Genomic DNA, 20,919 nt, shown 5'->3' on the forward strand with positions numbered 1-20,919 from the left:
TTTATGTTGTGGAGCATAAAAGAAGATATACTGAGATATGGTTTCAAGTCGATGGTCACCAAAATTGTTCTTCAACATATTTTCTTTTTATGTTCCACAGACAAAAGTCTTACAGGTTTGGAATTGAGCTCTTCACTTTACAATTATTACAATTATTATATTTTTTACTACACTAGGATGTTACACTTGTTTGTGCAATCCACATCAAGATGATGCATTCAGCATTCTGAGATATAGGCCTATTGTTCCTAAAAATGTCTTGTAACCTTTTCTAGTGCCTGATCTCTGTCTCTCTCTAATGCTCTGATGTTAAATGGAATAATAAGTAGACTGTGAGTCTTTTTTTCCTATGGTTGCTATGGAGATGCCTTTACATAATGATAAATATAGGTTGATCACATCCTTTAAACACTTGGGATTTCTGTTCTCGAAATCCTGTTTCTGTTTGTGCACGCACACAAAATCTTCAAAGAATATGGCAGTTCATTCAACTGTTATTTGTCCATCACAGTACTTGTTTTTAAATTTATTTTCTCTACTCTACGCAAATCGATAAAGTAGTTCACTTCCAGAATGAAAATGTCTTGATAATCTACTCACCCTCATGTTATCCAAGATGTTTATGTCTTTCTTTCTTCAGTCGCAAAGAAATTAAGGTTTTTGAGGAAAACATTCCAGGATTTTTCTCCATATAGTGGACTTCAATGGGGAACAATGGGTTGAAGGTCCAAATTGCAGTTTCAATGCAGCTTTAAAGGGGTCCACACGATCCCAGCCGAGGAATAAGGGTCTTATCTAGCATAACATTCGATCATTTTACTAAAAAAAATAAATGCCAGTCTTCACGCATCATGTATTCATACTGGAAAGAGTGTATTTTGGTTCAAAAAAGATAATGTAGGGCAAAAAACTCCGTCTCATTTTCTCCTCCAACTTCAAAGTCGTCCAACATCATTGTTTTAGCTTTTTTTGTAAAGGGTGTTTGACTTTATTTGCATGTTCACTTTGTAAACACTGGGTCGGTGGTACTTCCGGGTACGTCACACGCGTGATTATATAATGCGTGAGGTCCAGCTAGTGCAAGACGGGCATTAGTGGTTAAAAACTACATACATTTCTATTTTTTTTTTTTTTTTTTTTTTAGAAAATGACCGATTACCCACAGTAGATGGCGGTAATGTTCTATTTAAGCATGTGAACCATCAAGACATTTGAAGTGGATCAAAAAAAAGTTCATCAAAGTTATCCTACGACAAGTACAGGTTTTGTTTAGTTTTTAGGACAACTTTCATGAAAAGTTTTGATCCACTTCAAATGTTGACTACTATATTCATTCTACTCAAATCCACTATATGGAGAAAATATTGTCTAATGTTTTCCTTAACGTTTTTGACTTTTTCTTTTTTGACTTAAGAAATTAAGATTTGAACATCCTGGATAACATGGGTGTGAGTAAATTATCAGGAAGTTAACTACTCCTTTAATGTCCTAATGGTCAGCATAATCTCATGTAATATGGATGCAACTAATAAAAAGGTAGACCACAAATAGCAGAGCTAAACCCAAAATCAGAATACAAAACTAATATGTCTGAAACTAGTATGATGTGCTTATCCACTTAATGAAACAAAGCACTAGTGATTTTAAAGAGATTCTTCAACAGAAAAGGTCAAGTTCAAAAGGCATCATATCAGATTTGGATTATTTAAAGATTCAGAACTTGATTTTACAAAGGTTTTAAACATGTTTGCTTTGTGTATCAGTAAAACATTTTGCAGATTATTGTACATTCCACATTTATTTATAATAGTAATTTTAATATGAAATACTTTTTAACTATCCTTGGTACAAATGAATTAGACCTGAACTAAAATTCAGCATTTAAATATATAAATATATATATATAATAAAAAAAGACTGACAAATTAAAAACCCCAAATCATAAAACCACTAGACAAAAGACAAACAGAGCAGATGTTTAAAACAGACATAGAAATCACTTTATTGAGGGAATACCTTCCAACAATACAAAAACACAATAATCCAGAGGCTTAATGTAATACCATTCCATGAAGATATCTGTTCTGTGTGGTCAATCTGTTGCAATGGAAAATCATAAGTGTTAGCATGGCTTTATTTTAAGTACAAAAAAAATAAGGGGGGGAAAAAAACTAGGATGGGGGCGGGGGGGTACAACCCACAGACTACTCAACTAAACTGTGAAAGGATGAAACAAAGATATAGTAAAATAATCGTGCCACAGGTAGATAAAACATGGTAAGCGACAGCAAACAGCCTTGCACTTGAATGTAAGACGCAAGTGTTACATTTTACTCAACATTCGCCCACTTTACAATGATAAAACTGCTTTTTAATGGCCATAAAGCTTGACAGTACTCAAGTGGGCTTGTAACACAAGAGTTAGATCAAATAAACAAGATGCGCCTGAATGAATGTGTGTAGAGCGCCAAATAAGGTTCTGCTGTCCTTCCAAAACATTTCACTGTGGAACATTCAGGAACGGGTAAGCAATTTTTCACTGTTCTCACTCACTGACTGGCAGGTCATAGGATTACAAATCCTAAAGGTCAAATGACTTTACACAGAGTGAAGTGAGACTTAAATGAACATGAAGGTTAGGGGTTATTGAGGCTGGGTTGGCAGCCGCTCTTCAGGGGTGTCTGAGGCCTGGGGTTCTGCTGGGGGTCCAGAGCTGCTCTCAGACGGAGCAGTGCTGTCGCTGGTGCCCTCATCTGTAGCGCCCTCTGCAGGCTCAGGTTGGGCCGGTTTGTCTCCGGCTGCAGCCGGGGTGCCTTGCTCAGCCTCCTGAGATCCTTCAGAAGCTTCAGCCAGAGACTCTGCAGAACAGACACCACAGAGGTCAGTCAAACATCTTCTACTTATCTATTTTTGTTGAATATTCAATGTTAGAGAACATAACGGCGAAGGTCTGACCCGTCTCCATAGGGGTGGGCTTATCTTCTCCATCCTTGGCCTCGCTGGCAGAGGTTTGCTCTGGGTTGGCATTGGCCTGGGCGCCGGCGGCAGGCTGTTGCTCTTCTTGAGCAGCTCTTTCCACCTGCTCTGCTGCTTCCCGCTCTCTCTCCTCCGCCCTCCGGCGAGCCGCCTCCTCTGCAGCAGCCATGTCGGCTGCCAGCTTCTCCATGTCCACCTCCACTTTCAGACTGCACAGCTAAACAAACACAAACCGCACATCAATCACTGACAGCCCGTTTGGCATTTGAGCTCAGGCTAAACACGGGGGGGCTATTAGTTCAGCGATCAAACTGAATTTCACACCCGCTTGAGCTCGTTATTGAAAGAGTCTGTGCTCTCCAGGAACCTCCTCTTCTTCTCCTGGTGTCGGTCCTCTATTTGAAGCAGCTCTGCTTCAAGTTTCCTCTGTTTGAAAATCAAAGTGCGATGATTAAACTATGTGCGTAACAGTCTGGAGTTTTATGTCTTTTTGTGTTTAACATACCTGGTGCACCATGAGGGACTGGACTTGGCGTTTGAGGACCTGCATGCGGGCAGTGGTCACCACTGAGCGAACATCAGGCACCACAACCTCGCTCAGGATGTCGCTGATGAGCCGGTGATTCCTCTGGAAACGAGCTGCCGCTATATGCTTCATGGAGAACCCGTCGTCATAGTCTACAGAGACATTTTGTATTTGAAAGCAAGCAAAAGAACAACCAAAGAGCATTTTCTCAAATGCACAAGCTACAGAAATTTAGTGCCATTCAGACAATTATCTGAAATAATTATTCAGATAATTACTTCTCAACAGGAGGCTTGTAAAAGAAAATCTGAATGGCTCTCCTATTATAAACTCAGAATTTAGATGCCAATTATTTCACTGAGAACAATCCTGGTAGTTTACTTCCCCCAAGGTCATAAGATATACAACTTTAAATCTAAAAGCATTTTGTCATATTTAAACCAAGTATTTGCTGAGAGTAACATAAAAAGTAGCTGCCATTATAATGGCCCATTTTAACTAGATCTAAAAAAAAAAAAAAAAAAAAATTATATATACATACATACATATATATATACACATACATATATATACACATACATATATATATATATATATATATTATATATATATGAATGAATAAAAAGTAGTTAATTCAGGATGTGGAAACGCTGGAGAAGAATTTTCTCTAGGTATCTTATGATATCCCTCTGAGAAATACTCAGCTTCTGAATATGGCTGTTTACTAAATGTAGAACCCTATGATTTCTGTGATGCAGAAAATGCAAACAGAATGATGGAATCCAGTCATAAAAATGCAAATTACTGTATAATGCAGAACGTCATAGAATTTGCCAAATTTGAAATGAATAAATCAAAAGTAGGTCAGTACACTTAAATCAAAACACGATGTCTGTGAATATTAAAAACGACTATTTAAATATGAATTCTGCATTTTTCTGGGTGTAAATGAGTCATTTCATGAACATTTTACAGTTTTATTTGAAAAACTATTGTCATATCACATGCAAACAGAAACCTAAAGATCTTTACAGCAACCAGCCAGAATAAAAGTTGGGTTTAACTTGATGATAATAATAACAATAATAATAATAATAGCAATAATAGCAATAATAGTACAACTACAACTATAAAATTATTAAAACTTTATTTCTTAAGGAATACCTACCAAAGAAATTATTTACTAGAATTTATTTACCAGAAAAATGTAAATACATAGTATGCAAGTAAAACAGCAATATATATTTAATAAAATAAGTTAATTAGAGATGCTTTTGATTATGTTGGCGCTGATAGCCTTGTGGTTAGTGCACCAACATATATTGCGCAACTGCGCTCACGGCGGTCCTCTTGAGGTCCTTTGCCGATCCCGCTCCCCTCTCTCTACCTAATACCTTCCTGTCATCTCTCCACTGTCCTATCTGAATAAAAACCAGTAACAAAAGCCCAAAAAAAAAAAATAAAATAAAAAATAAAAGAGAGAGAGATGCTTTTGATTACAAAAATTAAATGAATCCATTAAAATGGAATCCAGAACATGAATGAAAAACAGAATTTAATAAAAGGTTCATTAGTCTACTTCAGTTAATGAACTAAAATGATTAACAATGCACGACTGGCTTTTCATTAACTGGTGTAATAAATCCATTGTTCATTGTTCTTTCATGTTAGTTAATACATTAACATTAACTAATGGAACCTTACTGTAAAGTGTTACCAAAAAAACAGAATTTGGGAAAAAGTGAAATGCTATTTGAGGAAAAAATAAAACATTTTATGGTAACGTTAAAAACACCTGCCATCAGTACCTCTTAAGGTGCAGATACATTTACCACTGATCAGCAATTGCTCATGGGCGGAACCCAGTCATTTCAGTAGAAATGCACACAATCGGGAATTCAGCACAAAGGGAAAAAGATTTTCTCATTTACACTTCACAAAAGGTTCAAGTTTGTCAGAAAGATTTGCCGCATTGACCAACAGAAAGCTACTTGGTTTGAAAGTGAATTTTGTGTAAGCTGTACTTCATACATTAGTACACTTTTTACAACAAAACACCTTTTTTTCAGCAAAACGTTTCTGAAATTGTGGCTGCACCTTTATGCTTAAAAGGGATTCTGCAAAAATACCAAATTTTTAAAAAAAACAGTTGGCATTTTTTCCATGTTAGCTATAATAGCTCTAAAATATGCATATAGTCGTCAACATATGACGTGGATAAAAGTTGTCCTAAAACCAAAACAATACCCATTCTTATCTTAGGACAACTGTGATCAACTTTTTTTGATCCACTTCAAATGTTGCCTACTGTACTTTGAAATTCAAAGATTTTAGATAATGTCAAATGCTCTTAATAAACTAATATTCAGTAAATCATCAATTCTTTAATTCATTAAGAGGTCAATATCTCACCATCAGGGTCCTCAGCAGGTTGGATGCTCATATAGGGCTCGCCCTTGTCTAGGCGCGACTGTCTCTGCCGGCTCTCTTCTTCTAGAGCAGCCTCCGCACGGTTCTTAGCGTTAACGTACGCCAGGTAGGCTGGAGAGTTGTGGTAGGCCTTCAGAGAGTCATTATACTCGATCTGTAGGGAGAGAAATGGCTTAGTGCTTGACTTCTCAGCAATCTCACTCAAAGAGAGCAGAAAAAAAAAAAAAAAAAAAAAAAAAACTGAAAGAGACAAACCTTCTCTGCTTCGTATTCGTTTAAATAGTCCTGTTTTTCCTCATCAGTGAGGTCCCTCCACATGCCACCGATGATCTTCCCAATCTCCCATAGCTTCAGGTCAGGATTAGAGGCTTTAACTTGGTCCCAAACCTAAGATGATACAAGTGTCAGTTCAGAGTCGACAGAGCAGTCTGGATTCCTGGGCGGGGAGGGTTGCATTTTCCCAAAAAGGATAGAGATAGAGCACCAGTTTTTGCCTACTATTTTGTCCAAAGCTAAAGCATGAATGCAGGACAGAGGAGAAATTGATCTGAAATTGTTTAGAACCTAAACAATGTTTAAATTTGATATTTTACCATGAGTAATCCATTATAGATTCCAACCGCATTAAAGGATTAGTTCACCCCTGAATTAAATTTCCTGATTTCAAAATGTTCTGACTTCAATGGGAATCAACAGGTTGAAAGTCCAAATTGCAGTTTCAATGCAGCTTCAAATGGCTTTACACAATCCCAGTATATTTAAAAGAAAAAAAAAAAAAAAAATACATTTTTATATATTTTTAGAAAAAAAAATGATCATTCCACTAAATAAGACCCTTATAAGATTGTGTAGAGCCCTTTGAAGCTGCACTGAAACTGCAATTTAGACCTTCAATCCACTGATTCCCATTGAAGTCCACTTGTGTTTTCCTCAAAAAAAAAAAAAAAAAGTATTTATTTTCAATTGAAGAAAGACTTGAACATCTTCAATGAATAAATTAGCAGGAAAGTTTTAATTCAGGAGTGACCTAATACTTTAACAAACCTAACTGCTTTATCTTTAAAACCACTTATTTGCTCACAACAGAAAGGAAACGGAGCAGAGAGTTTATATTCTCAAATGAGTAGATAAGAAACAAAAGATGTCAGTTTCCCAGTCTTGTTGCAGAGAAGAAAGCAATGAAGCGATGTTGGGGTCTACCATCTGAAGGGGCAGAATCAGACCACTGACCGCCCCTCAGTCTCCGAGCTGATCGCAGAAGCGCTCTCCTCAATTTACAAGCAGTAAAAGCAGACACCGTGGGTGTCTTACCTTCCTGCTTACCTTCCGGCTATACCGCATGTAGGGCATCAGCGGCTTGTCGGGCGGTTTGGGCGGCTTAGGAACGGTGATCCCTGAGGAGTTCTGTGGGAGAAGGAAAGAGGCCCACGCGGGCTGTTAGAGATCACAAAGGGCACACGTGGTCACCACAGAAAACAGTGAACTGTCATAATGGAGCACTATGGAGAGAAAGAGACAGGAGGCAAAAGGCACGACTGAAAGAAACGATGAGAGTGTGAAGCGCTTCGCAAAGGGGGCGGGAGACGTACCTAAATGGCAAACCAAATACAGCACATTAACATTACGCTGACAAGGCCATGCATTAAGCCATTTTGGACACAAAGGCACTGTCTTTTACGCCTGAAAATGCATCTGTAGAGGTTTGGATGAAACCAGCCAACAGCTAAAATGCCTCAAGCTTGCTAAGAAGCCGTGCCAAGCTCTTGCGTTTGGCACGGGCATCTACAGCCATGCGAGCTGACGGCCGTTAGCTCTCGTGCAAGATGAGGTGATAGGATGGCCGACGGGGGAAAGGGGGAACGCTTCTGAGAAGCAATCACTCTACGATTCACACGGTGTCAATCACACCCATCCAAACGCTGCAGAGAGTGAGTGCTTCGCAGAAGCATGAAGATTATGGAAGCTACTAGTTGAGAGCTACACAACTACCCAAGACTCGACTCTACTACCCGACAGACACCTTCAACTCTATGAAATGAGTCTGTACAGTGTAAGAGCAAAGCATTTCACTATTTCATATTCAGTTAGCTTTAGCGTCCTCTCGTCTGGGCTTTTAGTCCCTCGGCTGTCGCTAGGGCCCTAGTTGGCACCGGTCCTACCATTACCCTGTTGTTCCCGCCGGGGTTCCCTCCCAGCCTGTAGTTGTTGTAGGCCAGATGGCTGTATGGGTTGTACCCCACAAACCCAGGGGTGGTGGGCATTTGCTGATGGAGACAAATGAGACAAAACACGAATGAGAAATGACACAAACAAGGGAGGAAGGGACAAAAAAAATGAAAAGGAGAACCTGCTTTCGTTTTCTGTCATGATTTGCATAAAACATGCAAAAAGCAGCAATCTTTGATAGCAGCACAACCTTGGCATTATTCTACATCCATTTGTAGCAAAGCCACAGGCACTATGGGTGGTGGTGGTGGGACGTAATGAGGTGCTAGAAGGCTTTGTTAACTTTAGGGATTCGGATCGGAGTATTTGAGCCAAATCTCTCGGTGGCGTATGACCTGAATAATCAGTCTTCAAACTGGCAAAAATAATTCTAGGACGCTAAAAGTAATTAATGGGGATTTGGATCAAATATTTCAACCTTAAGGGATTCGAGATTTCCAAGGATTCGTGTGGAGCGAAGCATCGATGCTAAATTACTACGAATGATTCTCTGTATCTATTTTAAATGAACAATGATTATATGATATGTGAAAGACAAAAGGAGGCTCATACACTTAATACTCCAAACAGTGTTTAATGAATAACCAGAAAGGTTTAACATCTCAAGACCATAAAAGTTAAGGCTGCACAATACATCTAAATAAAAATAGAATCGCGATATGACTGCAAAATGTATCAGAAAATTTGTTCTGTAATATGTGACCCTGGACCACAAAACCAATTGTAAGTAGCACGGGTATATTTGTAGCAATAGCCAAAAACACAATGTATGGGTCAAAATGATCAATTTTTCTTTTATGCCAAAAATCATTAGGATATCAAGTAAAGATCATGTTCAGTGAAGATATTTTGTACATTTTCTACCACAAGTATATCAAAACATCAAGGCGATTTTCCTAGTATTTAGAATTTTTTGCACCCTTAGATTCTTTCAAACACTTGTATTTCAGCCAGATACTGTCCTGTCCTAACAAACCATACATCAATGGAAAGCTTATTTATTCAGCCTTCAGATAATGAAAATTTGACCTATATGACTGGCTTTGTGGTCCAGAATCACATATATTAGTGCAATTATCAAATATGATTTAATTAAAATGAACAAATGCACTGTGGGTTTCAGAGTGAATCACAACACTGTTAATTTACACTTGTACAGCTCAAGATGTCACAGAAAACAAACCAAGACACTCTTAGATGTCAAAACATCATATCACAAGCTGCATGTGCATAAATGAACACTGTACCATGCTTTTTCAAATACTCAATTTTTAAATCAGCTACAATAGTATTGTTACAATAACATTCTTATTTTGTTTACTTTTGGTGAACAAAATTTCACATCTGTATTTTTCATAGATCTATTATATTTTTCTTAAGTACTCAATTTTAACTACAATAGTATTGTAACAATAACATTCTTGATTGATAATGGTTTACTTTTTTGTAATACTTTAAATTACAGCAAAATTAATAATAAAGATGATTAGTTCACACAAAAACCTTTTCAGAATAAAAAAAAAAAAAAAAAAAAAAAATTTAGATATCATGCGACAGTCATTTTCTAACTTTTAAAACATTATTTTTATGTTCTGTGCATAATTACTCCCCAACAAAATCACCCCAATCGTTAAAAAACATAATCAAAAAAAAAAAATCTCAAATAACGGCAGAAAATATTGCAATATTTTTTCCAATATCGTGCAGCCCTAATGGTTATTCATTAAGCACTTTCAGAGCCTAAAGTAAGCAGCATCCTCAGCACCTTATAGAGTGATAGAGCCTCATAATATGAGCACAAAAAAGCCACCCCATGTGATACTGTGTCCTTCCCACAATCCTCTCCTCTCATCTCTAAGAAACCTACGGTACATGTTTGGGTGATGGAGGGGAGGGGCCATATGGATGATTGGCATGTTCTGTTTACTTACTGTTGTGGGGGCTGGGGTGGGGGCTGGGGCATAGGGTGGCCGCTCTGCGTGAGACAGAAGGGGAAAAAATTAATCCACTCTTTTTCGAACAAAAATCACTAACCAGTGGTAAAGCCTACTTATTCGTCACATCTGCATCAGTTCAATGTGTATAAATTAAGCTACACCAGAAATGTTATGGTCAATCACATCAAGATAAGCACACCCATATTTACACATTCATTAGAAAAAGCGGTAATATCAAACAAATGAATGGTAAAGTATCTTTAATAAAGTCATTTCTGAAGATCTGATAAAGATGGGTGGGCTTCAAGGGGGTCTAAACCAACTACGTGGTCTAATCAATCAGTTGAAATGTGCTCTTACTTGACATCTTGTTTGTAGGATTGAGGATATCAGGCTATCCCCATCATTTGGTTCTGAAATAGGGCAAAAACTTATTAGACGAATAGGCATGCTTTTAATATGTGCAAAAGAGATAACTGGATCAAGCTGCAAATATGATCATATCAACCTGCTTTTTCACCAAAATGACATTTAACAGCAATACACCCACCTGTTTAGCTTTAGCAATTTGAGACGATGTTTGATTAATCTGGCCACAGTTTGTATGCTTATTAATAACAATAAGATGTGGATTTAAGGAGAATTAAATGAGATAGATAATGTTCATGGAGCCCAGGCCTGTAACTTACTGAATACGGATAATGGCGCACACAATGAGGCGAGTGAGCTTGCAGCTCGCCAAGAGGTTTACTTTAAGATAAATGTATTAAAATTGAGAAAAAATAACAAATAGAGGTTATTAACACGACATGTAATGAAAAGGTGTTGTACTTGGCGAGCTATAAGCATCCTGATAACATGAAAGCGTGTCGGTGAAGATGCTAACATGCACAATATCAATGAATGAAACTGGCTAACGCTAGCTGAATAACACAACACTGAAATACATATGAAAAACAATTTATCTTCGTATCCCATGCAGAACATCTGTTTTAAGTTATTTGGATTGTGTTTAACGTTTTTAAACGCTTTTAATACCTCATATTTTACACAACACAAACCGTTGTTATCGAAACAGCATTAGCTTGCAGGCTAACGTTACAGCTAAAGTCGGACAACCGTTTCAGATATTAAATTCATGATACGTGTAAAAGAACGGCATTTTAAAACTGGTATGTTTGATGTATTATAACATGGAAAAAAGTTATTTGTGGAAACCAGTAATCTGGAATAAAATGCACAACGATAGCGAACACTCACCCCCAGCTCCTTTGTTCCCTCAATGCTGCTCCGCCAGGATGTGACACATTTTGAGCCGCATCTGACCTGGTTTTCTAGCACATTTCTGCACCCTAGTGGCCACCAGCTAATACTGTACTATAATGACCAGACGCCGGGAGGGAGAGAGAATATGGGCGCCAAATGTGAAACTGCCCCATACATTTGTGCATTATGTCTGATGTTAAAACAAGAACTGCCCAGTTTAGGTAGATTTAGCAAAAAACTGCCCAACTTGGTATACATGCTGTTCAAATGTACCATTATTCAGCACGTATGCGTTTAAACGATTAAGGTAATGGCTGCTGATCATATAAATGAATCACATTTACAAAATACATTAAAATAGAAAGCAATGTTTCACAGTATTACGGTGTTGCAGACTTTTAAAAAATGTTTAAAAAGCACCTTTTTCTTTCACTGAAGTGTATAAGCAAGCTCAGCTTGGTAACCCTATTAGGTAAATAGTGAATAAGATAATACATTAACATATTATGGTAAGACACACCAATTTGCTAAATCAAGCTGCAAAACCAGGTGTTTTGTACAGCTAAAAATAGATGAAGGCAGATGGTATTGAAAGCCAGACCCATAAAATTTACAAATGCAAAAGTTTTAGTGGGAAAAACTATTTGCCAGATTTTAAAATAGTTCTTTTTTAAATTTCTCTTTTCGTTTTTGTATGATTTATAATTCATTAACTCATCAGTGCTAATTTTTTTGTATAAAAATAATATAAAGTTATCTAAGTTTTAAATTATATATTTATATGTATGGAAAAATGTACATTTAGATGTAAAAGAATACACTGAATGATGATAACCGTACAAGTATAAGAATTGAGACATTTGAAAAATGCACTATATACAGTTGAGGTCAAAAGTTTACATACACCCAGCAAATGCAAAATGTTAATTATTTTACCAAAATAAGAGGGATTATACAAAATGCATGTTATTTTTTATTTAGTACTGACTTAAATAAAATATTTCACATAAAAGGCATGTACATACAGTCCACAAGAGAAAATAATAGAAAAATAATTTATAAAAATGACCCTGTTCAAAAGTTTACATACGCTTGATTGTTAATACTGTGTTGTTACCTGAATGATCCACAGCTGTATTTATTTGTTTAGTGATAGTTGTTCATGAGTCCCTTGTTTGTCCTGAACAGTTAAACTGCCTGCTGTTCTTCAGAAAAATCCTTCAGGTTTCACAAATTCTTTGGTTTTTCAGCATTTTTGTGTATTTGAACCCTTTTCAACACAGTATTCCCACACCTTGGTTAGCTTCAAATTCAAACACCTTTCAAGGACTTTCCAGGTCCAATACCCTCAAATTTATGGACTTAATGCGGGGACACATTTCAAGTGAGAGCAAGGTTACATTGTGTTACCTTGTAAGATACAGTTACAGTTTTCATGTGTCAAATACTACCATGCAAAAAAGCATTTTATTTTAACTTCACAGCCTATTTTTGCAATGTTTCATGGTGTGTCTGTGAAACGTTGAGGTACCATGAGGTACCATAGTAGTTTTGCGTGCATGTGAACATCATGGCAAGATACAACACACAACATAACGCATAAATGTGTGTAACTAACGCAAGTTAGTATGCATAGGTTAGTCTGGCATTAGCGGGCCAGAGAGATAATATGGATTTTTTTTCCAGAAAACGTCTTGCACAAAATAAATTCAAGCACTTTCAAGGACCTGTATCTATGTATGTCTATTTTCAAAAACTTTTCAGGGCCTTGAAATTTCTTTTTTAGATTCACAAACTTTCAAGGACCCCTGGGAACCCTGCCAGCAATGACTGTATGATTTTGAGATCCAGAAAGAAACACGATGCATTAAGAGCCAGGGGTGTAAACTTTTGCACAGAATGAAGATGTGTACGTTTTTCTTTTTTTCTGCCTAAATATCAAATTTTTTTCATTTAGTACTGACCTTTAGAAGCTACAGAAGATGCGTACATGTTCTTCAGAAGACGAAGTAAGTTAAATTTACCCTGATCTTCAAATTCAAAAAGTTTTCAGCCCCCGGCTATTAATGCATCGTTTTTGATTCTGGAGCATCAGTGAGTGTTTGAACTTTCTGTAATAGTTGCATATGAGTCCCTCAGTTGTCCTCAGTGTGAAAAGATGGATCTCAAAATCATACAGTCATTGCTGGAAAGGGTTCAAATACACAAAAATGCTGAAAAAACAAAGAATTTGTGGAACCTGAAGGATTTTTCTGAAAAGCAAGGGACTCACAAACAACTATCACTAAACAACAACAACAACAAAACAGCTGTGGATCATTCAGGTAACAACTGTATTAAAATCAAGTGTATATAAGCTTTTGAACAGGGTAATTTGTAAAAATTCAGCTATTATTTTGTCTTGTGGACTATATGTAAAACATCTTTTATGTGAAATTTTCTTATTCAACTCAATACTACATAATCAATAACATGTATTTTAAATGATCCCTCTTATTTTGGTAAAATAATTAACATTTTGCAGATTCTGCAAGGTGTATGTAAACTTTTAAACTCAACTGTATTTCAATTCATATGATTTCATGAAATTCAACAAAATATAGCAGTTTATGATGATAAATCTGACCAGATTTGTTTTCTGTAACACACTCCATTACACATTCACCACCCTATAAATATTCATATCATAAATCCAAGCTATGTCAACATTTTCTAACATTACTCAGCAACATTCAACAGACTGAATTATCCATTAATTTTATTGGCAACCCATTAGCATCAACTTTGCATCTTCATGATACCCAAGATTCAAAAACATTAAAAAGTAAAGAGAAACATTCACCACAACCACTTCAAAGATTTATTGGGCAGATATCACTCAATTCATTTAGCACTGTAAACACTTACGTAGAGAAGGCAACATGCTCCAAATAGTCCAAGATATAGGCTTAAAATCCTTTTGTTTGCCTTGTGTCAAAGTAAAGTTTAAATCCCTGTGCATAGAGCAAAGGTAGTTTTCCATTCGCTGCAACAAGGCTTGATTGCACCTGCTATTTGGATGCAAACAACAAGAGTAGACAGTACCTCAAGAGTGAGCCGAAGAGCCACTGAGAACCAGTCCTGTCTGATTAAATAGTCTGAGCAACTGTTTTCAATGTCTTCGATATATATATATATATATTGTTATAAACATATAAACAAGTAGAAAATTAATTATATATATTTTTTTTATTATTGAAGAGTCTCTGTTAAGTCTTCATCTCATTGTATATATCCCATTTTTCTCTGTCTGTTGGCCATACTTCTTCAGCTATCACCAGATTGTTGTAGTAACTAATCCACGTCAAGCTGTTATTTCAGAAGCCATTCATTCACTGGAAACAGAAGTAGAGAATGTGCTGTCAGAAAACTTTCTTTGTGAAGCGCAACACTTATTCATAAAGACAAATGTGTAATTTCCATCTGTTTCAAAAGCAATAATCGTAAGTGTCTAATTAGAGCGCTCAGCTTTATGGCACACAGCATGCAAGCAGCAGTGCGTTCGTGACACAAAGTTTGCATATGTTATTGATGGGAAGTGTGACACAGACCTCTGTACTGTGGCCTCAGTACACGGTTGTTAGGACAGTCCCGTCTCTGACTGAAGTTGATGTTGGTGCGGATGCAGCGCTGGTGCAGTGGCTGCGTCGGCCTCATGTTGTCACCCATACTGAGGAAGATCTGGGACGGTTGGTTTTGACTGAGAAGACGAAGGGACTGCATCTGCATATAATATAATATAATATAATATAATATAATATAATATGTGTGTGTGTGTGTGTATTTACATAGAAATATACACAGTACATAAATATGTACATAGAAATATACACAGTACATGCACATATATATTGTGTAAACAAACTTTTATTTAGGGTTTATTTATTTAGGATGTGATTAATCGATTTGATAGCATTAAATATAATATAATATAATTTTGTATATAATATAATTTAATTTTTGATGTGATTAATTGCGATTAATAGATTTGACAGCACTAAATATACTATAATATAATATAATTTGGTAAATTATATATATATATATATATATTTTTAAATTGTGATTAATCGATTTAACAGCACTAAATATAATATAACGTAATATAATATAATATAATACAATAAAATAACAATTTTGTATATAATATAATTTAGTTTTAAATGCGATTAATTGCGATTAATCAATTTGACAGCACTAAATATAATATAATATAATATAATACAAGATTGTACATAATATAATTTAGTTTTGGATGCGATTAATTGCGATCAATCGATTTGACAACACTAAATGTAACATAATAAATAATATAATGTAATAATTATAATATAATATAATATAATAATTTTGTAAATAATAAAATTTTATTTTGTATGGGATTAATTATATATAATAATATAATATATAATATATAAATATAATATAATAATATAGTTTTTCAGCTTCCATTCAGAAGGGATGCATTAAATTGGTCAAAAGTGTTTGTAAAACCATTTATGTTACAAAATATTTCTATTTCAAATACGAAATATAATTACATTTATATGTCAAATATTAAAGAATATGATGAAAAAAGTACCACCGTTTCTAGAAAAATATTTTTTTTCAACATTAATAATAGTAAGAAATGTTTCAGCATACTAAAATGATTTCAGAAGGATCATGTGACACTGAAGACTAAAGTAATGACTGCTGAAAATTCAGCTTTGCCATCACAGGAATATATTACACTGTAAAATATAATACAAAAGAAAACAGTTCAAGTGTACTATTTTTTTTAGAGAAAATGCTTTTGCAATATTTTACAGCATTGCCAGCATTTTACCTCTATCTGTGAGATGTAAATTGGCTTATTCATTAATATCCAGGTTGCTGTCTCAAGGCACGGTGGAATAGTTATCGACCCTTCATATGTGATAAAACGGGAGGTTTCGGGATACAGCTCCTCAATATCGAGCCCCATCAGTAAGTATGCATCATCTGAAAAAAGACAGTATAAAAGATGAATCACACACACTTACAATAAAATTTTCAGCAGCCTTCATCACTCCGAGCTGTCAACATTCCTACAGTTCAATACAGGATATTATCATATCACTATTATTATTATTTTTTTGTTCTGATAGCAATGCTGAGAGAAATAAAATATCACTTCTTATCCAAGACCACCAGGTGGTAATACAAAGCCAAGTTTGTTTTTCCCGTCTTTTTTCATTAAGAGTTATGAAGGCCTTGCAGAAGCAATATTTCACACTCAAGACTGTGGAAACCACCTGACTTAATAATACAGATGCAAGCAGTTTGCAATTTATTCTTAACAAAATTAACACAAATTCAAGTTAATAAAAGCAATATAAATCTAATTTAATGCTAACCTTTAAAAGTTAGAGAGTGTAAAAAGAGCATTGACATTAACAAAGCACATGGGTATTTGAGGACACTTACGTTTATATGTAATCCTCGTAATGGTCTCTCTGCTCAGCATACGGTTTAGAAATACATTTGTAGGCTCCGAAATCTGAAATTTCAAAGAAAACATTACTTAAAGCCTGACATCTGCAGCTTTTTTACTGATGAAAAGGCAGAGTTTCATAAAACATGGTTTTGTTCAATGCATTAATCACAAATGACATGACCGTTAACTTACCGCTGAGATATTTCATTTCATCTTCACCATATCACAACTATAATCAATAATAGTCTAGTAGAATTTATTCCAGGGGCATCTGGATGTGTTTTTTTTTCCATGTACTGAAGATGAATGGCTTTCACCCATGTGCCTTCATTAGTAGCAGAATGGTGGAGATTCCCCGTCATCACCATCGCTGCGATCTAGGATGAAAGTGAACGGGGGGGCTGCAATATGGCAACACCTTCATCTGAACCCTGGCAGTTCTGCCCCAATTACACAGTAGTCACGATTCACAGCCATCCGTGAGTCTGATGATGTCATGCTGTGTGATGAGCTTAAATGCCAGGGAATCTCCACCATTATCTCACTTTGGTGGATAACAAACAAATCAAGACCCAGATTGCAGTTTTTAGATGAATTCATTTACTAAATTTTCATTTAAGAAACATGTCTTGACATTTCAAACCTGCCATCATTTAAATATAATAATTTACATACTTATGAATTTATAAATTCTTTTATTAATTACATATTTAATTTATTTAACATTTAAATATATTAAATGTTGTTGTATTAAGAACTCTCAGGAACACAAGTGATTCCAGAGCAGATCTGAGCATTGCGTTTTATTTTTAGTTTAAATAGGCCTGCTCTGAACAAATGGATTAGTGGCTCATTCAATCCCATTTTTGCTTTTCCCGGCATGCACTGGGGCATGAATAATTAATATGGATTGACCATTTGCCTGTTTTATTTACACCGTGGTTTGTAATCATGTGTGTGAAGCCAAATAGTCAAAGACATCAAGCATGTTCCGCTCTCCTCTACCTGTGAATGTCTCTTAGAAAACAAAATATTGTGTTTTGTTATTTTGTTATGTTAAAAATGTAACTTATCTGGAGGCTTTTTAAAAAGTTACAACTTAAAGGAGAAGTTCACTTCCAGAACAAAGATTTACAGACAACTTAGTCACCCCCTAGTCATCCAAGATGTTCATGTCTTTCTTTCTTTCTTTCTTCAGTCGTAAAGAAATTATGTTTTTTGAGAAAACCATTTCACGATTTCTCTCCATATAATGGACTGATATGGTGCCACCGAGTTTGAACTTCTAAAATGCAGTTTAAATGCAGCTTTAACGGGCTCTACACGATCCCTGCAGAAGTACAGACCCAGTGTTTACAATAAAGATCAAACGCCCTTTACAAACAAGGTAAAACAGCGATGTACACTGTAAAAAATAAAAAACACAATTTGTTTAGTCAGCTTAAAATAATTTGTTACCCTGCTGCCTTAAAATTTTAAGTTCAGTCAACTAAAATAAGTTCAGTCAACTTGAAATGTTAAGTTGTACTAAGTAACAACTTAGATATTTGTGTTTGTTAAACTTAACAGATGGGTAAGTAACCCAGCTGCCTTAAAATTTTAAGTTGATTCAACTCAAATATCTAAGTTGTCACTTAGTATAATTTAACATTTCAAGTTGAATAAACATTTTTTGAGTTGACTAAACTTAAAATTTTAAGGCAGCCAGGTTACAAGTTATTTTAAGTTGACTCAACAAATTGTTTTTTACAGTGTAGGATGATTTTGAAGTTGGAGAAGAAAATGAGACGGGAGTTTTTCGACATACCCTAACTGTCATGAACTGGAATACACAGAGTTCACGCAGAGCTAGACAAGATGAGCATTTGAGGTTAAAAAGTATATAAATTGTAAAATGGTTTTAGAAAATAACCCTTCTTCCTCGGCTGGGATCGTTTAGAGCCCTTTGAAACTGCATTTTTTTGGAAGTTCAAACTCGGGGGCAACATTGAAGTTCACTATTTGCAGAGAAATTCTAAAATGTTTTCCTTTAAAAAGATAATTTCTTTACAACTGAAGAAAGAAAGACATGAACATCCTGGATGACAAGGGAGTGAGTAAATTATCTGTAAATTTTTGTTCTGGAAGTGAACTTCTCCTTTAAATTAAAAGAGCTAACACAGGGATAGTAAGTTAACAAAAAATACAAGTATCAAGTACATCTTAGGTCATTACAATCAGAATTTTTACAGTGCACTTTGCAAGCACACAGTGCATATGAGATGCCAATACTGATGATTAATAATGAAGATACGACTTTGAATAAAACAATAAAAAGCTTTTTGTGGTCATTTATTTTTGTTCCTGGCAGTCGTTAATAACTTTTTCTGGTCTGGAATGTACATTTTTGCCCAAGAGAATTTTCTCAGCAGGGCTGTCGCTAGTGGGGAGAAAGGTGGTGACGGTTATAGGGGCCCATGGCTGTGAGGGGATTTCAACCAACTACTTAAGGGCAAGCATATAAGACACTCAGGACAGTTGACAGGCCACTGCTGTGGGTTATAACTGTTGGTTATGTCTTAAAGGAGAAGTCCACTTCCAGAACAACAATTTACAGATAATGTACTCACCCCCTTGTCATCCACAATGTTCATGTCTTTCTTTATTCAGTCGTAAAGAAATTATGGCTTTTGAGGGAAACATTTCAGGATTTTTCTCCATATAATGGACTTCTATGGTGCCCCAATTTTGAACTTCCAAAATGCAGTTTAAATACGGCTTCAAACCGCAAATGCAATTGTAAATGATCCCAGCTGAGGAAAAAGGGTCTTATCTAGCGAAATGACCAGTTATTTTCAGTTAAAAAATACAATTTAAATACTTTTTAATGTCAATTTACATTATCTGTAAATTGTTGTTCTGGAAGTGGACTTCTCCTTTAATTGAACGTAAACAGTTGAGAAAGAAATCGGATGTGTGTTATTATATTGGATCCATATATTAGGGGCTTTTGCATCGAAGGAAACTTTTCATAGTTCCTAATGGCAGAAGTTCCTGCTTTTTGGCGTGTTCGCACCGCAGGAACTAGGAACGTATTTAATTCTAGTAACTCCATTTGGGGAACTAAATTAGTTTCTACTTCAGAGTAGGGTCTAAAACAGTTCTATAGGAACCAGTGACGTATGCTGATTGGCCAAACGCATACGAAACACCAGCTACTTGGCTTTTTTTAAAAGCATTGTAATAAAGCAATAAGCCCCAAGAAACCTTTATGTTTACAGTAAGTTTATAACAGCTAAGGAGAGTTGTGAAGTGGAGTGCCTAAAACTCCCTTAGTTGTTATAAATTCGCTGTAAACCACGGCTTCACAGGGCTTACTGCTTTTATAAAACGGTTATTTCATATATGTAAGATTATAAAAATTATATATAAATAAAACAGAGCAAATAAAAGTGTAATGGCATTAATAAAAACGTTATTTTTCTGCCAAGCAATGAAATTCCTCACACAAACGTAAACAAAGATGTATGTTTGTAGAGTAATTTACAACCCCTTCGAACATGGCTCAACCAATCAGAATAAAGGACCTGAACTATCCGTTTTATAATAAAGCAATAAGCCACAAGAAGCCATGAGCTTTTGACTGAATTTGTAGTTTTAACAAGAATTAATCTACATTTAATTCATACATTGGAGACTGCAATGCTATTTTTACATTTAATTATTCGGTTTCTGAACACCGACAAACTTAAAAAAAAAACTTAAATCATTTGTATCGTTGTTCTATTTCTGTATTTGTGCAATTCACATGATTTCAAACAGCACACGAATACAACCTGCACCAGGGCCACAGCTACAGCCCTGTTTTTTAGAAAAGCATTTTATTCATTTTCCACTCAACAAAAATGTGATTCTCATTTGTCATGGAGTGAACTTTGTTTTAAATAATTTAGATTCATATAAATTATTTAAATGTTATGTGAAATTGCTTAAAAAAGGAATTGTTTGTTTCCTTCAAGAAACAAGAGCAGGATTGATGCATAATGAATGTAGACAATATAAAACAACTGATGCAGAATACT

The 20,919-nt window shown here is 35.5% G+C and overlaps 2 protein-coding genes across 7 annotated transcripts in view; both read right to left on the reverse strand.

The window, feature by feature from the left end:
- Positions 1-1,977: 1,977 nt before the first annotated feature.
- Positions 1,978-11,458, reverse strand: smarce1 (SWI/SNF related, matrix associated, actin dependent regulator of chromatin, subfamily e, member 1). 6 transcript variants are annotated; one of them, XM_051106088.1, is made up of 11 exons: positions 11,356-11,458; positions 10,456-10,508; positions 10,090-10,133; positions 8,092-8,196; positions 7,244-7,336; positions 6,188-6,319; positions 5,915-6,086; positions 3,482-3,654; positions 3,301-3,402; positions 2,956-3,193; positions 1,978-2,858 (listed from the first exon to the last, which is right to left on the reverse strand). In XM_051106088.1, the coding sequence occupies exons 2-11, from the start codon at positions 10,460-10,462 to the stop codon at positions 2,644-2,646; spliced, it is 1,281 nt and encodes a 426-aa protein (XP_050962045.1). In that variant the 5' UTR covers positions 10,463-10,508; positions 11,356-11,458; the 3' UTR covers positions 1,978-2,643. The 6 variants fall into 6 exon arrangements, with proteins under 6 accessions (XP_050962045.1, XP_050962048.1, XP_050962046.1 ...); XM_051106091.1 differs by having other exon boundaries at positions 7,256-7,336; positions 8,098-8,196; positions 11,356-11,457; XM_051106089.1 differs by having other exon boundaries at positions 8,098-8,196; positions 11,356-11,457.
- Positions 11,459-14,004: 2,546 nt separating this feature from the next.
- The window catches only part of ca10b (carbonic anhydrase Xb), a 32,488-nt gene continuing 25,573 nt past the window's right edge, over positions 14,005-20,919 (reverse strand). The window contains exons 6-9 of the mRNA XM_051099073.1: positions 16,849-16,921; positions 16,229-16,383; positions 14,952-15,123; positions 14,005-14,735 (exon numbers count right to left, since the gene is read on the reverse strand). Coding sequence (XP_050955030.1) covers positions 14,713-14,735; positions 14,952-15,123; positions 16,229-16,383; positions 16,849-16,921 — 423 coding nt within the window. The 3' untranslated portion in view covers positions 14,005-14,712. The remainder of the gene's footprint in view (positions 14,736-14,951; positions 15,124-16,228; positions 16,384-16,848; positions 16,922-20,919) is intronic.

The sequence above is a fragment of the Labeo rohita genome, chromosome 3 (assembly GCF_022985175.1).
Source record: "Labeo rohita strain BAU-BD-2019 chromosome 3, IGBB_LRoh.1.0, whole genome shotgun sequence".
NCBI lineage: Eukaryota > Metazoa > Chordata > Actinopteri > Cypriniformes > Cyprinidae > Labeo > Labeo rohita.